Source organism: Oncorhynchus mykiss, chromosome 17 (assembly GCF_013265735.2).
Source record: "Oncorhynchus mykiss isolate Arlee chromosome 17, USDA_OmykA_1.1, whole genome shotgun sequence".
NCBI classification, from domain to species: domain Eukaryota; kingdom Metazoa; phylum Chordata; class Actinopteri; order Salmoniformes; family Salmonidae; genus Oncorhynchus; species Oncorhynchus mykiss.
Genome location: NC_048581.1, coordinates 48,605,440 through 48,622,762, shown reverse-complemented (window position 1 = coordinate 48,622,762; position 17,323 = coordinate 48,605,440). Strand labels below are relative to the sequence as shown.

Sequence of the window (17,323 nt, the reverse complement as noted above, 5' to 3'; positions counted from 1 at the left end):
ATGTCAAAGGCTATGCTCTCCGCTGCGCTCTCATGCAGGATTAAACTAGTCATCTTGTCCCACATTTGACATAATCTTATTAATTCTAGCTTTGGCCAAGAAATATTAATCTCCTGTTTTTTTCATTTGTAGGATATATATATGTGGTAGTCAGAGCCAGCTATATTCTACCAACAACTTTTGTTGCCTATTGAACTGTTAAACAAAATTGAAATGTTTCTCTAGTTTAGGTGGATACAAATGAGGCCTGTGATGGCATGGTGAAGGGAATGACCGTAACAGCTGGTATAGACTGCAGCCAGAATAATGCTGAGATGTGATGAAGTCTAAGTGGTTATTATAGAACTCCTGTATGATTCCTTTTTTTTGAATTCCCTCTGATTTAGATAACCGGCTTGGTCTATGACAGAGCCTGAAGAGGACTCCATGGACAGCTGTTCTGGCACATTACACATCACACCGGAGATGGACTAAACCCAGATAGCCTCAGTCAACACTTTCTCTGCACTATAGACATCACCTCATCTGACATGATCAAAGCTCTAAATAAGGATGCTGCGACAGCCAGTGGATGGATTAATGCCAGCGAGACTGAGTGGGGTGTAGTCCATGCTAACCATGGGAAGTGAGCCGCCACAAGCCGTCGCCAGGCTGTTTGCCTGGGTAAATGGCATGTCCAAGTGTGAGCTGATTGAGCTGAAAGACCTCAGCCTGAATGATCGCATTGAGCTGGCACCAGACCCACCAGCCTCTCTGCCCCCAGCAGCGCCCCTGACCCCCAGGCAGATGAGGGCTCCGGAGAGGCCCGGTCACGTGGTCCGGCTGGTGGGGGACAGTGTGAGTGTTGAGGGGCCCTCGTGGTTCACAGGCCAGGTTGGAAAGGGACATGTCTTCCAGCCCTGCAGTTATACCCAGATCAGCTGGTGTGATTTGTGTGGTGAATTCATCTGGGGCCTTTACAAACAGAGCCTGAGCTGTGCTAGTGAGTACCAACCCTGTGTGTGTGTGTGTGTGTGTGTGTGTGTGTGTGTGTGTGTGTGTGTGTGTGTGTGTGTGTGTGTGTGTGTGTGTGTGTGTGTGTGTGTGTGTGTTTGTATGTGTGCGCGTGTATGATCACTGTCTGTGTTTTCAAGGTTTGGGAGTAACTGATCACTATAGACATCACCTCATCTGACATGATCAAAGCTCTAAATAAGGATGCTGCGACAGCCAGTGGATGGATTAATGCCAGCGAGACTGAGTCGGGTGTAGTCCATGCTAACCATGGGAAGTGAGCCGCCACAAGCCGTCGCCCGGCTTGGGGGGGGGGGGGGGGGGGGGGGGGGGGGGCTGGTGTTTCTTTTTTTGCGTTAGGGACCACGTGAGCATGGGAAAAAGTTTATTCTCAAAGGTTGGACTGCATGCATTTCTGAATCTACAGCAGCATTCAAATGTAAATGTGATACATATGTGTAGGTACTATGGGGCTGAGTACAGTAAACTGTATAGTCAAAGCCACTCATTCATTAGTCTTGCTTCCCAGTGCTACTAATGGGCTTCGGGCTGAAGTTTCCCTTCGTAGAGATCTAGAATCATCTTTCGGTCCCCGAATTCAAAATTGACCCCAGATCAGTGTCTACGGGTAACTTCACCCTACAAAGTGTTGGGTAGCTACTCTGAAAAATACTTTTTTATTTTATTTAACCTTTTTTAAACTAAGAACAAATTCTTATTTACAAAGATGGCCTACCGCTAACTGGGACGACGCTGGGCCATGGGATTACCAATCACGGCTGGTTGTGATATAACCTGGAATTGAACCAGGGTCTGTAGTGATGCCTCTAGCACTGAGATGCAGTGCCTTAGACTGCTGCGCCACTCAGAAGCCCCCTACAAAGGAGAGTTTTACAAGCTACCAATTACTTCACAATGGAAGAAGTTAAGATACACTAAATCTACCCTTTAGAGAAATAGAGTTTACTTAACTAAAGTTACTTTGTAAATCTGAAATTTGATAGACTACAAACACTTCACTTTGGGGTCATATGTTAACAGAATGTGTCATTTACCCTGTTAAACACAACAGTTATGTTTCAAGTGAGAATCAGGCACGTCTGATGCCAAAAAAAGAAAGGAAATTATTGCCTACTTCAACAATATTTTATTTTAGTTAAAAAAAAAAGTTGTTTGTAGTTCCAGTAAGTAGCTACACCGCTACATGGCAAAAAAAAAGTAGTTAACTACTGAAAACACTACCTAGATTTAATTTTAGTTCAACTACTACCAAACAACTGCAAAATGTAGTTAAATTACTAGTTGAACTTCATGTAGTTTACTACCCTTGAACACTGACCCTAGAACATTGATACATGCTGAAGAGACTCCTCATTCACGGTTGATGTGGTGGACAGAATCAACAGCAGGGGGCAGTGACAACCTACATTTACTGTGCTGCTGCTGACCCCAATGCCACACGATCATGAGAAGGCTGGGAGGGTGAATTCAGTTAACTTAACACCTTAGTTTCCATCCACAAGATGAATGACGATTGGCAGAATAAACCGATTTGAGGCAAAATGGTTGATCCGAAATGTGTGAATGATAATGGTTGAAGCAATCAACCGTCCTCTAGTCCTCACGTCAGCCATCTCCCTCTCTCTCTCTCTCTCTCTCTCTCTCTCTCTCTCTCTCTCTCTCTTTCTCTCTCCCTTGCTCTGTCTTCTCTGTCTCTGTCTCTCTCTCTCCCCAAAGACTGCAGTTACACCTGTCACTTCCAGTGTCGACCGTTTATCCAGTTGGATTGCAGCACCGATAGTAGACTCCTCACTACCGACCAAACAGATGTTTCTGAAGACACCGTAGAGACAGACACTAACGTGGATGTGGTGAGTGAGAGATACAAGGTGTTGCAGTGTGTCTCTATTGTTTGTCAGTTGCCTTTCCATTGTCAATGTTATTTCAACAAAGGAGAGGGCATAATAGCAGAACATAATATATAGTGTGTGGTTAGTAGAAGGGGTTAAAGAGGGTACAATATGTAGTGTTTGTGTGATGTTATAAACCAAGGTCCAATGTCTGTACTAATCCAAAAGACCACGTTCCTGTGATTTGTGTGTGTGTGTGTGTGTGTGTGTGTGTGTGTGTGTGTGTGTGTGTGTGTGTGTGTGTGTGTGTGTGTGTGTGTGTGTGTGTGTGTGTGTGTGTGTGTGTGGGAGGGGGGGTTTGTCTAGGCCTACTGCTTTTTAGTGCCATGTGCTCACGGAGAAAGATATTTTATTGCCTACCTCCTGAGACCGCCTGCCAGGACAGCCAGAGACTCATCAAGCAATTTAAGAGAGGGGTGGAGAGGAGGATGTTGCTTAGCAACATCACAATAAAACAGCTGTTCAGCTTTTGAACCACAGAAGAAGAAAAAAACTATCCTGACATGCACAGAGCATCAAATAATAAAGTCAACACATTTTAATATATTATTCAACACGTCTGTTCTGCTACATATGTTTCTAGGCTGATGTATAGGCTAGTCTTTTCTTGACAGCACAGGAGCCAGAACAGTCCAATGTGTTTCTTGTAGTTTGACTATTGTTGTTTTTGTGGTGTGGTCTGGACAATGGCCATATGACCAATTGCTGTCACAGCTGGACTTTCCACTTGCTACATTTTTCACGGGAAACAAGGAGGGGCTTGCGCGTATGGTGGCAATAGTGGGAGGGTCCAGACGCTTATTCAGTCTGTTAATTTCACAGAAGGGGCATTGGGTGGGACTCAAGAACCACATAGTCCTTACTCCCCATCAATTCGAAATCACGTGAAGGACTGACATAACGGAACGAGTAGAGTAGTAGTGGGAATGGTAGAATATTAGAACGTGTAGTGATGAGCGTTTGGTTCAATTTTCCAGTTCAAAGTTTTTCTCGGGTGGATATGATTAATTCATTAATTAGCTAGGCTATGATTGTGAGCACTGATGACAGTTGGCGAGGGATCCACATATATGTTAATATTGTAATATAGAGATATGGCGTTGAAAGAGGCAATGGAAAAGACCCTATCATTTGAGATGACTTGGGGCAGCACGACCAGCAGCGGATACTGTAGCCAGGATGACTCGGACTCGGAGCTGGAGCAGTTTTTCACAGCGCGCACATCCTTCTTTATCAAAGTCAAAAGGAAAAAGGTGAGGCGTCCGCGGCAATTAAAAAAACCTCAGAGAAGTCTGGTCTATCAAGTTGATAACGTACTATCCCCCAAAACAGATTTGCCTTTATTTTCTACTGACTATGTAACCTAAACGTTTGTGCAATGTCTTTGTTGATAGTCTTCGTAGTCTGTTGTTTCTTTAGTTCTGAGTGTAGCTGGCCTAATAGGATTTTCTACATGTACATTGCTAGACTCATTTGTGTAATACAGTGACTTTAACATACGTTAATGAATCATAGGGAGATGGGAGATGAGGCTTTTGCCCCATAGGTTTTGTCCTTTTCAAACATTTGAATAATGCATTAGTTTATCAAATCAAATTGTATTTATCACATGCGCCGAATACAACAGGTGTAGACTATACCGTTAAATGCTTACTTATGAGCCATTTCCCAAAAATGCTGTTAAAAAGTTAATAATAATAATAAGAAAATAATAAGAAAAAAGGAAATAGTAATAAAATAAAAGAACAATAAAGAGGCTATATACAAGGACTACCGGTACTGAGCCGTGCAGAGGTATGAGGTAGTTGAGGTAATTGAGGTAATATGTACCTGTAACATATTCATATTCATTCCGCGCTGAGTAATAGGCTACCACTTAAATAAATAAGCTACAATAGTTTCAAACGGTACAGTTTTCAGCTCATTTGCATAAGGTCATGGCCACTAGCCTACAACAGTCTCAAATTTACCCTATGGCTATCTACTAGGCTATTACATATGTTGTCAAACTATTGTCATTTGATACAAGAAAGTAACACATACACAGCAACTCTGTTACTCTACAGAGTTTTGTCAGGTAATATGCATGTATGTGCAAATGGGGTGTTTACAAAGCTTTACAGTGTCCCATTTGTAAATGGCTGTTTTTCCAGATGGGAATTATTTCGTTTTTGCATGACACACTGGAAATTTGGTACAAAGAGATATTGTGCTACTGCGTGGAAATTCTTAATATGGTGGTTGGAACTGGCAGATATATACCACCAAAGCCTATATTTAACCTTTGTGTGTGTGTGTGTGTGTGTGTGTGTGTGTGTGTGTGTGTGTGTGTGTGTGTGTGTGTGTGTGTGTGTGTGTGTGTGTGTGTGTGTGTGTGTGTGTGTGTGTCCTCACTGACTTCCTTTCCTCTGTTCTTGTGGAAGGCGGAGTTTCCTGATGTTCTTGCTAGTTGTGCTTGGTAGGGAGGGGGGTTTGAGAGAGCAAGTCTGGACACAGCTTCCTGCTTGATGTATCTGGCTTTAAACCCAAGGGAGTGAACTTTGCTGATTACTGTACAGAAAGAGAGGTTGTGTTATGTGAAAACGTTATGCCAGAGGACAAAGGCTACTGTACTATTGTAATACAGTACCACGCACTAGCTACTGTACTATTGTAATACAGTACCACGCACTAGCTACTGTACTATTGTAATACAGTACCACGCACTAGCTACTGTACTATTGTAATACAGTACCACGCACTAGCTACTGTACACAGAAGGCACATAGTCCACGTTGACTTACCACATGGCAAAACCAATAACTTGTTTCGTTAAAAACTATTTGGGAGATGATGAAGCAGGTTTGTGATACTGCGGTCGAAAAACAAGTAGTCTCTCTGCTGACATCTTGAGGTTGGATAGTCAGTGAGTTTAGGATTTTGATTCTAGACTGTAGGTCATGGGAGATTGGTTATGATACTCATCTTCCTCCTCTATTTAAGATTGAACCTATTGACTGGGGGAAACAAGTGCTGTCTGTCGGTGACATCCAGCAGAAGGTGAAGGAATATAATGCTCAGATCAACAGCAATCTCTACATGGTGCTGGTAAGGGATTGTAATTGCATGCACACACACACCTGTGTCGAATCCCCAGTTAAACTCATTCTGTAGGTGAGTTGCTGTAAATAATGTCCTGTTTCCTGTGTACGTATGTGGTAATCTGTAAATGAATATTTCAGTTCCTGAGGCACGTTATGGTCACATTGTATTGACATGTCCATTGACAATCCGTCTAAGGACACTATGTTCCTGTATCCCTCTTTCAGAACCGAGACGGATCCTACACTGGCTTCATCAGGGTCCTTTTTAAACTGACTCGGCCCGTGTCACTCCCACCCCCTCGGAAGGCGTCTTCACCACAGGAAGAGGGACAACAGGAGGGGGGGCTTAAGCACCGGACATCTTTCTACCTCCCCAAAGACACGGCCAAACACCTGCACATAAGCTCCCAGACGCGGGCACGTGAGGTCATAGAGGCCCTGCTCAACAAGTTCACCGTGGTGGACAACCCTGCCAAGTTTGCTCTGTTTGAGCGCAGCGAACGTGAAAACCAGAGTGAGTGTCTGCAAGCAATGTAACCTAAATGCACTGTCATGAACATGCTCAAATCATTCCACTTAATATGATACCAAACACAATGTAATAAAGTGTCAGTGTCACTCTCTCCCTTGCCATCTCTCTCTCTCCCCTCCTATCTCTCTCTCCTGTCCCATCTCTCTCTCTCCCATCTCTCTCTCCCCTCCCATCTCTCTCCCTTGCCATCTCTCTCTCTCCCCTCTCATCTCTCTCTACACTCCCATCTCTCTCCTCCTATCTCTCTCTCCCCTCCCATCTCTCTCTCCCCTCCCATCTTTCTCCCCTCCTATCTCTCTCCCCTCTCATCTCTCTCTCTCCCCTCCCATCTCTCTCTACCCTCCCATCTCTCTCTCTCCCCTCCCATCTCTCCCCCCTCCCATCCCTATCTCTCCCCTCCCATCTTTCTCCCCTCCTATCTCTCTCTCCCCTCCCTCTGTCTCCCCTCCCATCACTCTCTCTCCCCTCCAATCTGTCTCCCCTCCCATCTCTCTCTACCCTCCCCTCCCATCTCTCTCTACCCTCCCCTCCCATCTCTCTCTCTCTCTCCCCTCCCATCTTTCTCTCTCTCTCCCCTCCCATCTTTCTCTCTCCCCTCCCCTCCCATCTCTCTCTCTCCCCTCCCATCTTTCTCTCTCTCCTCCTATCTCTCTCCCCTCTCATCTCTCTCTCTCCCCTCCCATCTCTCTCTACCCTCCCATCTCTCTCTCTCCCCTCCCATCTCTCCCCCCTCCCATCCCTATCTCTCCCCTCCCATCTTTCTCCCCTCCTATCTCTCTCTCCCCTCCCTCTGTCTCCCCTCCCATCACTCTCTCTCCCCTCCAATCTGTCTCCCCTCCCATCTCTCTCTACCCTCCCCTCCCATCTCTCTCTACCCTCCCCTCCCATCTCTCTCTCTCTCTCCCCTCCCATCTTTCTCTCTCTCTCCCCTCCCATCTTTCTCTCTCCCCTCCCCTCCCATCTCTCTCTCTCCCCTCCCATCTTTCTCTCTCTCCTCCCATCTCTCTCTCTCTCCTCCCATCTCTCTCTCTCTCCTTTGTCTCTTTCTTTCTTTTACTTTTCTAGTATACCTTCGTAAGTTGTCTGATGACGAGAGACCGCTCCACCTGCGTCTGTGTGCCGGACCCAATGAGAAAGTCCTCAGTCTGGTGTTGAAAGAGAATGAGACGGGGGAGGTCAATGTGAGTACACACCTCTAAAACATGCGCACACATGCACGTGCACACACACACAGACACATACACACATTAAGGCTCTTGTATGCTTAATACTGAAATTATGTGTATTGAAAAGTGTTGACAGTGATTATGTAACTTTACTATTTGAGTTGCTCTCTCTCTCTCCCACAGTGGGATGCATTCAGCTTTCCTGAGCTGCGTAATTTCCTGCGGATCCTTCAGCGTGAGGAAGAGGAGCACATCCGGCAGATAGTCAAGCGCTACGCTCTGGCCAGGGATAGGATGAAGGAGGCCATGGCCAGCATCACCACCCCCGGCTGATGTGATGGCATGATGGGTGACATCATGGTAGAGAGGCATACACACTGTTGACCAGCGGCCACCAGGAGCATGGCACACAATGCCACTCTTGAGTTCAAAGTTCAAATGTCTTTAGTGCTGACCCTGCTGTAGCAGATAGAGCACAGCACAGCAACCCCTGCAGCTGTGAAGGGCAACTAGGGCCAATAGGGGGTTAGGTAGGGGGCGACACCGGAAGTCAGAGATCAATCATGAACACGTCTTTGAGACAGACAAGGTAATAGCAGTGCAAGTTAGGAGAGAGAGTAGAGGTATTTAGTGCAAACCAGTAGGCTACTGCTACGTGTTGTGTGGCCTGGATTGGGCATTACTGTGAAGGACAGGAGGAAGTTATCTGAGGAATGAGGACAGACAATACTGTCATTGACTGGACACCTAGGAGATATCCTGGTCTGGACACTGCTTAACTGGAGAACTGGAGTTTTTCACTGGGAACATTGTATGTTGCTGTTCAGTTGTTGTGGGGGGGATTGGGTAAATAAAGATGTAACTGTATTGAGCTGTTGTTACTCTCATATTTCCCCTTTGTCGTTAATAACGGGATCCTTGAATGTGTCTGACATGTCAATCTGTTGCAGACCAGGGTTGTGTTCAATAGGGCATACTGCAGCAAAATGTTTTGCAATTGAAAACAAAATTCTGTGTTCTTATTGGGACAGTTTAGGTCTCTCCCCGTTTCAAAAACGTTTTCTTCCTACTAAACATGGTCCAGCTTTCTGGGAAGCCATCTGCCCTAATTACTCAGAGAAATCCTGTGAACTTTTAATTAGCCTGTAATGCATGTTTTACTATGGGAATGAATATCTAGGGAACAGAATCTGTTGTAATGTGTTTATACTTCCACTTCTAATAAAAATATAACACATGAACTACATGTCATTGAATCTTTATTTTGTTATCAGTGTTGTTGTCATGTCTTACATCGCCCACTTTAGAGTAGGCTATTATTTTTCTTATCTGCTCACTCTTTCCTCATCATAAAGAACCTTCTCTAACCTTCCATTCTGTATTTTTTTTTTAATAGACTGGAAGTGACGTGCAAGTACATGCCCTCCATATGATGGAAGGGAGGGAGAGGCTACAAACGGTGACTAGCAGTTTCAGAGAGCTAGCGTTAGCTACCTGTGCTTCGAAGACATTCGGCGTCTAAGGAAGTTATGAAATACGACTAATTGACATCAAGCTGAAATTACTCGGTATGTCGACAATGAATGTGCTTGCAAGCATGCAACCTAAATCAAAGGGAGACGTTTAACGTTAGCTAGCTGGTTAATGTTACCTTGACAGCACGTATGGCGTTTTGTAGCTAGCTAACGTTAGCCATCTGACATTCTAAAAGGCCCTCAGCTACCATATCACAGACACGATGGTATGTTCTGCCAACCAACTAAAGACTTCAACCTGTCTCAGATATGAAACGCTACTGCTGTAAACAGGTCGCTAACCGATAACGTTAACTAGCATTGCTAGCTAGCTAATTGTTTCGAAAGCTAATGCCAGCTTCAAGTCCTAACTAGCTAGCTATGCTTTTGTACAGAGAACTAACGTATGCATGTAGTTAGCAGGTGACGCCAACATACGATTCCATGTAATCTGGCTAATATGATTTTTGGTTCAAACAGCAGCTGCCAGAGAAACTTGTCACCATTCATCAACGGCTGCTAACTCCCTTTCTCTGTAATTCCTTTAAATTGTAGCTACCTACTGTCTTCTACTTTATAAATAACATCCCTGTCTCAAGACCTGTCAACACCTACATCGAGCATCAACTCGCTACATCTCTCCTGGGTGCAGTCCGGCCAAGAAAATAATGTCCTACAGTTGAAGATGGGCGGGAGTGGCTCCAAAACCAAAGGTTATTGGCCTTTTGCAGGTTCAGGCAGTGGTGATGGTGATCCAACCAAAGAGGGAGTCGACGAACAGTCGCTGGCAAGACTCCGAAGTTTCCGAAATGGGACGCCCTTCGTGTTTACCAGATGGAGGTAAATATAGCATCACAAGTAGCTATGTCATCATAACATACAGCACATGCTACAAGTCAGAACACCAGCCACATCTCAGGATTGAGCAACATTTGGATGTCCTAATTCAACTTTAAACTGAAGCCAATATTGTTCACTTACACTATAGAAAGGGTACACAATTTTTTATCTTTCTAGAAACTTCCCCTCACAATGTCAGTAGTTCTAGGTCTGTGTCTCGGGGCGTACGTAGATCAACACATCAAATCAAATTTTATTTGTCACATACACATGGTTAGCAGATGTTAATGCGAGTGTCGCGAAATGCTTGTGCTTCTAGTTCTGACAATGCAGTAATAACCAACGAGTAATATAACCTAACAATTCCACAACTACCACCTTATACACACAAGTGTAAAGGGATAAAGAATATGTACATAAAGATATATGAATGAGTGATGGTACAGAACGGCATAGGCAAGATGCAGTAGATGGTATCGAGTACAGTATATACATATGAGCTGAGTAATGTAGTGTATGTAAACAAAGTGGCATAGTAAAGTGGCTAGTGATTAGAGGTCGACCGATTAATCGGAATGGCCGATTTTAATTAGGGACGATTTTAAAATTTTCATAACAATTGGATTTTCACATTGTCAGCTCGGGGGATCCAATCTTGCAACCTTACAGTTAACTAGTCCAACGCAATGACCTTGTTGCACTCCACAAGGAGACTGCCTGTTACGCGAATGCAGTAAGCCAAGGTAAGTTGCTAGCTAGCATTAAACGTATCTTTTAAACAATCAATCAATCATAATCACTAGTTAACTACACATGGTTGATGATATTACTAGCTATTATCTGGCGTGTCATGCATGTATAATCTGACTGAGCATACAAGTATCTATCTTAAGTATCTGACTGAGCGGTGGTAGGCAGAAGCAGGCGCGTAGACATTCATTCAAACAGCACTTTCGTGCGTTTTGCCAGCAGCTCGTGCGTCAAGCATTGCGCGGGATGAGGCTGGTGTAACCGAAGTGAAATGGCTGGCTAGTTATCGCGCGCCAATAGCATTTCAAACGTCACTCGCTCGCTCTGAGCCTTGGAGTGGTTGTTTCCCTTGCTCTGTATGGGTAACGCTGCTTCAAGGGTGGCGGCTGTCGTTGTGTTCCTGGTTCGAACCCAGGGAGGAGCGAGGAGAGGGACGTAAGCTACACTGTTACACTGGCAATACTAAAGTGCCTATAAGAACATCATCCAATAGTCAAAGGTTAATGAAATACAAATGGTATAGAGAGAAATAGTCCTATAATTCCTATAATAACTACAACCTAAAACTTCTTACCTGGGAATATTGAAGACTCGTGTTAAAAGGAACTACCAGCTTTCATATGTTCTCATGTTCTGAGCAAGGAACTTAAACGTTAGCTTTCTTACATGGCAAATATTGCACTTTTACTTTCTTCTCCAACACTTTGTTTTTGCATTATTTAAACCAAATTGAATGTTTCATTATTTATTTGAGGCTAAATTGATGTATTATATTAAGTTAAAATAAGTGTTCATTCAGTATTGTTGTAATTGTCATTATTACAAATAAAACAAAAAAATTGTCCGATTAATCGGTATCGGCTTTTTTGGTCCTCCAATAATCGGTATCGGCTTTTTTGGTCCTCCAATAATCGGTATCGGCTTTTTTGGTCCTCCAATAATCGGTATCGGCTTTTTTGGTCCTCCAATAATCGGTATCGGTGTTGAAAAATCATAATCGGTCGACCTCTACTAGTGATACATATAAAGATGCAGTAGATATAGAGTACAGTATATACATATACATATGAGATGAGTAATGTAGGGTATGTAAACATTATATTAAGTGGCATTGTATAAAGTGGCTAGTGATAAATTTTTTTACATCAATTTCCATTATTAAAGTGGCACATGTTTGACATCCCTTTCTATCTCAGTGTGGCGGTGAGCAAGGGGAGGGGTTTAACCATGCAACATCTGTACTGGGTAGACATTTGTCATGCTCTTATTTCTCTGGACCCCACCCAGCAGTAACCTTTATCTGCCTTCAGCTCCCTGTACTTTGACGAGGATGGAGACCTGGCCCACGAGTTCTACGAGGAGACAGTTGTGATGAAGAATGGCCGTAAGAGGGCCAAACTGAAGAAGATCCAGAAAAACCTCATACCTCAGGTAACAGGCCCTTCTCTCAAACTGTCGGAATATGAAATTCACGGGTATATTCACTAGAAAACGAACAGGATGAAATGGGGGGTTCTACCTGAATTTGTCCAATAGAAACTGCTTGCTATGGTGTGCACTCATGAATACACCCCCGGTATTAGATTTTTTAAATTCGAATTAACCCCTTAGAGTGGATGTCCGTGTCCCTGCAGAAATGTAATTAGCATTTTTTTTTTTTTTATTCCCCATATGTCAGTCTTAAACTATGGATATTTGATTTGTTGCATTGGATGAGCCTCAATTTGCAGATGCCACACTTCCGCATCAGCCGTGAGAGGTGACAACGCTAGAGCAGTGTTTGTCAGACCGTGAGACATCCTGAACATTTTCTCACAATCATCTGTAGTGTCCGAACGGTTTGGCCTACACACTAATATGATCTCTGTGGAAAGGTGAGACTCTAGGATGCCCAAAGGCTTGTCAGAAGGTCCCCCGGTACCAGTTAAAAAATAAAATGAATGGAAATATATATGGAGACTGTTCCAAAAACAAGGGGGTAACATACATGTACTTATTTTTTTTTTTACAAAAAGAATAACTTGCTTTAGATATTTGTTCCATCTAGTAAGGCAAAAAAACATTTTGGTTTTATATTTTTTTGATACTTCAAAGGGTCTTAAAATTCGAAATCAAATAGCTAAGTGATCCTCCTTCTTTAAATAATTACATATAGCTTAGTAGAACCCCCTCTCCCAGCTCAGACTGTTATGGGTTAAACATGAATTCCATTATTTTCTGATGTCATCCTTTAGTCATCTAGTATGCATGATTTAAATTGTCCCGCCCCCAAACCAGTGTATTCAATATGGCAATATCCTGATCACATCTCTGAATGTTACGGGCTAGGTATATAATGAATGATCATGTGCTTAGTTTTGTGTTTTCCGTCTCCTTTTCCTTCTAGGGAACCGTAAAGCTGGATCACCCCTGCATCCATGTGGATTTCCCGGTCGTTCTCTGTGAGGTTTGAGGAAGCCTGGTTCCATGTTCTGAGACTAGACTCAGACTAGCCACTGTCAACTCGGTCCCTTTGTTTCTCCCTCCACCTATACTTTACCCTGAAGCCCTCCACCTACCCTCCTCTAATCCGCCATGGTCTCCCCGTGATGATGTTTGGCCGGGGCGCCCTGACCTGTGAGGACAGATGTGCTGTTGCTCAACGCGTGTTGAGACTGCATGACATGCGGCTCTGTAAGGTGTGGCCCGTGTGCAGTCACGCTACACACAGTAGTGAGTGGTCACTCACGGAGTCCCATCAGTGATGTCAGAGAAGATGGATGATGATGATGAAGACATCATTCTGCTCGCGTTACCCTCATCCTATTCAATATATACAATGCAGGTCCTGTGTGTGTGTATTAGTGGGTATGAAATGTGACAATGTGTCTCCTTGTCTGCCTGTCTCGCATTAGTGTGATGATCCACTGTACTTTGTAAGGAGAATGTAAGAGGCCAATTGACCCATGGGCTGTTAAGTAGAGTAGTGTCTTTCAGAATAGGCCGAGGTCCGATATCTTTAAACCCCTGGCCTAGAGGGAATTTGCCATCTGTACAGAGCAGCGAGTGGAACAGGTATTAAGGGGTGAGATTTTCCTTTACCTGCTCAGTCTTCAGAGCATCCAAAGTAGAGTTGCAAAATTCCAGCAACTTTCAATACATTTCCTGGTTTTCCAGAAATCCCTGTTGGAAGATTCCCAGAATCCATAATCCCCCCCAACCAGGACTTCTCGAAAACCAGGGAATTTATTGAAAGTTCCTGGAATTTTTTAACTACTTTGGATGGGGTAATATCAGGCTTAACCCATTAGGGCAAAATCCTGAGGTCCGGTATAGGAACATTTTAATGGACATTTTACGTCTAGTCCTCGGGGGGGCAAGTGGGGTGTCGCATTTTTCCCCCATCGTTAGCAAACACTGCTGATTTAAACATTCTAAACTGAAGTTCATAATTAGTTGATTATTGGAGTCTGGTGTGTTAGCTGGGAATAAGGTGTGACATGATCGGAGCTGATTTTAATGTGATGTTTAATTGACTGGCTGTGGAGGTCAATCCTAATCATGAATCGTCTGAGTCGGTGCTGATCTAGGATCAGTGTTAACCCTTTGAGATTATAGTCAAGCCTACGCCGAGCCGCTTTTTAAATATGGGTCCAAGCATTGACTTGAGACTCTGGGAAAGTCCTGTTCCTTCGCTGCTTTGGGCGATACATTTAATTGTTAATTTATTATCTGTTATACAATGGCTTTGTTTTAAAAAAAATAATAATCACAACTCAAAATGTCTGTCCCTTTTTATTTCTTCCATGCACCATTACACAAAGACTGCGTTTACACAGGCAGCCCAATTCTAATCTTTTAGTGTGTAAACACAGCCAAACCCATGTTTCCCTAATTTCAACTATGGAACTTCTGTGTCCTCTGCCCCTGACTTGTATAAAAGCCGATTTATGGTCATTCTGGAGTCTGTTGGCCGTACAGCATTTACTGCGATGCGGGCCTCTGCAGAAGTCAGGGCGTTCATGCTTCACAGAGCTGTTGTCAAGGAAGTGAGTTTGTGTTTATACAGAACATACTGTCCCTACCTACAGTCAACCAATCATGCCAATGTGGAGTGAAACGCAGCCCTCCGCATTGTTACATTTGTGAGGCTCAGGACGATGCGGTATGAAACTAGATTTGACCTTCGGAAGCTCCACAGTTGCTTCACACCCTCCATACGGAGCATCCAGACGCAGTTTTGGAGTCCCTGGATACAGCCCTTAGTCGTGGTATATTCGCCATATACCAAAAATCCCAGAGGTGCCTTATTGCTATTATTAACCGGTTACCAACATAATTGGAACAGTCAATAAGTCATTTTGCATCATACCTTTCAGCCAATCAGCATCCAGGACCCAAGCTACCCAGTTTATAAGTAATTTGATTCTGCTGATATTTGCCCTTTAACCTCCAGTAGTAGTGATTGGCTCAAGCATTTCCCTATGTGACCCCAAAAGAAAGGAGGCCCCCACCGCCCCCCTTATCTCTGCCATCCTGATCTTATAGACTAGACGTAACATTGTAAACTTAAATCCAGGATATGTTACATTTGGTATGGTTACATAAGACAGATGGTTACTTAAGGCAAAAATGAAAGTAGGGGTAGATGGGTGGGCGTCTAGGGCAAACGACTAGCAACCCAATGGCTGTGAGTTCAAATCTCATGGACAACTTTAGAATTTTAGCTAATTAGCAACTTTTCAACTACTTACTACTTTGCATCTTCTTAGCATGTTAGCTAACCCTTCCCCTAAACGTAACCCTTAATCCTTTAACCTAACTCCTAGCCTAGCTAATGTTTGCCACCTAGCTAGAATTCATAACATATAAGTTTGGATTTACGTACAGAATAATGTGAAATGCTATGAGACCAGGTAAACTCATGTCCAACCACCATTGTTCTGGCCAACCAATGAGAGCATTGTTCTAAGGGACCTTTCCAGATGTTAGACAGATGATTTTATTATGAGCCATTATCTGCCAGTTGTATTGAAGTGTAGGAAGCTCGCCTTATCTAACGGGTATACACTTCCAGACCTTTCCCTGAAAGATTAACATTGGGCCAGAGCATGTTCATGTTCACCAAGGCACATTCTATTGAATTACCATGTCCACAGACACACACCTCTCTAGCCTACCTCACAGGGGGACGTTAATTGGATTTCACAGCCCCCATTGGCCACTCTCCCACACACTGGTCCCCTGCAGTCTCATTTCCTTGAGTTAATCCCTGTTCTGAAGACAGGCGCTGAGCTCCCCGGAGACAGCAAGATGGGTTTTAATTGGGTAAGGGGTGGGAGTTTCAAATCTAATAATTTATGCCATATGGGCCCATGTATGCCTGTTTTATACGCTTTTGTCTGATAAATTGCTACTTGTATCCTCAGTTAACTCAGCTCAATGGAAGAGGTATTGATAGTGGTCAAATCTAGCTGAACATCAGCAGAGCCTTCTAATACTGTATGTCTCTATGTAAACAGAAGGCTCTGGACATGACTGCTTGGGTTCTGGGCACAGATGACTCCTGCAGTGTCAAGCCATAATATGAAATGCGCTGTTAGGGAAGTGATTGGGCTTGTTTGACATTGCAGCTGACATGGTGCATTTTCAATAAATGATGACTGACTGACTGATCTACAAATAATATTGAATAGGATGCAAGGTGATTTGGAGATCAGTCAGTCGGTGGTCGCCTGCAATGTTTACCAAGTCCTTTAACCTTAGTTTGACAACCAGGGTGGTACAGTGGTAGGGTGCATGGGAGGGGAGGTTGGAGTTCATCAATCAATGTGAGGGTGTGTTTTTACACATTCTACATACCTTCTCCAGTGGTCCTTCCACGATGTCAGTGTGTTTGATATTCCAGGTAAGGGGGTCTACCTGTGTGTGTATGTGCTGCATATAGCATGCCATTCTCTGTTGTAAATGGTGTCTGATTGCTAGCAGATGACACCACAGTAATTACACTGACTTCATTAAATTCCAGAGCAGTAGCTAGATGCCACAGAGGCTGCTGCTGCAGGTTCTCTCCCACTGATCGGAGCATATGCAGTCTGGAATGCACAACTTGAAAAGTTGTCACTGTCATTCACTATATTGTGTCTAGGTTGCATAGATAGAATCTGTTTCACTATCACTAATGGCTCTGACCTGAACCCTTATTTTACTCCAGAGGTAAGCATTAGATCTGTCCGACAGGCTTCAGAGACATTGTTTTGCATTTCACATTATGGAACTATTGAAGGCTTTGAATCGCTAACGTGTTTACACAAGATGGTTTCGTCTGAGTGTTCTCTTGACCCTGGCACAGTTGGCAGCTGAAGATTGTGCCCAGGCAGTACCAGTACTGTATGTTCAGCAGCAGTGTGTGGCATCATGTCCTTGGCCCTGGTGCCACACCAACGAGTACTGTGCGGTTGTCGGTGTCACGCTGTCACAGCAGCCACAACCCACTAATGTTCCTGTTGTTTTGGGAGGCCTCATCCTGTCCTGTGCCGATGTGCTGAGAGGGGTA

At 43.9% G+C, this 17,323-nt stretch overlaps 2 protein-coding genes across 5 annotated transcripts; both read left to right on the top strand.

The window, feature by feature from the left end:
* Nucleotides 1–513: 513 nt before the first annotated feature.
* On the top strand, nucleotides 514–8,925 carry rassf1 (Ras association domain family member 1). 2 transcript variants are annotated; one of them, XM_036950008.1, is made up of 6 exons: nucleotides 514–982; nucleotides 2,731–2,864; nucleotides 5,886–5,990; nucleotides 6,212–6,500; nucleotides 7,584–7,699; nucleotides 7,868–8,925. In XM_036950008.1, the coding sequence occupies exons 1-6, from the start codon at nucleotides 610–612 to the stop codon at nucleotides 8,015–8,017; spliced, it is 1,167 nt and encodes a 388-aa protein (XP_036805903.1). In that variant the 5' UTR covers nucleotides 514–609; the 3' UTR covers nucleotides 8,018–8,925. The 2 variants fall into 2 exon arrangements, with proteins under 2 accessions (XP_036805903.1, XP_036805904.1); XM_036950009.1 differs by lacking the exons at nucleotides 514–982; nucleotides 2,731–2,864 and adding an exon at nucleotides 3,242–4,156.
* Nucleotides 8,926–9,097: 172 nt separating this feature from the next.
* Nucleotides 9,098–14,549, top strand: tusc2b (tumor suppressor 2, mitochondrial calcium regulator b). Of its 3 annotated transcripts, none has more exons than XM_021568686.2 (4): nucleotides 9,098–9,252; nucleotides 9,754–10,038; nucleotides 12,099–12,219; nucleotides 13,175–14,549. In XM_021568686.2, the coding sequence occupies exons 2-4, from the start codon at nucleotides 9,884–9,886 to the stop codon at nucleotides 13,238–13,240; spliced, it is 342 nt and encodes a 113-aa protein (XP_021424361.1). In that variant the 5' UTR covers nucleotides 9,098–9,252; nucleotides 9,754–9,883; the 3' UTR covers nucleotides 13,241–14,549. The 3 variants fall into 3 exon arrangements, with proteins under 3 accessions (XP_021424361.1, XP_021424363.1, XP_021424362.1); XM_021568688.2 differs by having other exon boundaries at nucleotides 9,099–9,252; nucleotides 9,798–10,038; XM_021568687.2 differs by lacking the exon at nucleotides 9,098–9,252 and adding an exon at nucleotides 9,259–9,425.
* The last annotated feature ends 2,774 nt before the right edge of the window (nucleotides 14,550–17,323 follow it).

Coding starts and splice junctions, on each gene's coding strand:
- tusc2b (XM_021568686.2), top strand. CDS start 9,884: ATGGGCGGGAGTGGCTCCAAAACCAAAGGTTATTGGCCTTTTGCAGGT. Junction 10,039..12,098: donor TTCGTGTTTACCAGATGGAG/GTAAATATAGCA, acceptor ATCTGCCTTCAG/CTCCCTGTACTTTGACGAGG. Junction 12,220..13,174: donor AGAAAAACCTCATACCTCAG/GTAACAGGCCCT, acceptor TTTTCCTTCTAG/GGAACCGTAAAGCTGGATCA.
- rassf1 (XM_036950008.1), top strand. CDS start 610: ATGCTAACCATGGGAAGTGAGCCGCCACAAGCCGTCGCCAGGCTGTTT. Junction 6,501..7,583: donor CAGCGAACGTGAAAACCAGA/GTGAGTGTCTGC, acceptor TTACTTTTCTAG/TATACCTTCGTAAGTTGTCT. Junction 7,700..7,867: donor ATGAGACGGGGGAGGTCAAT/GTGAGTACACAC, acceptor TCTCTCCCACAG/TGGGATGCATTCAGCTTTCC.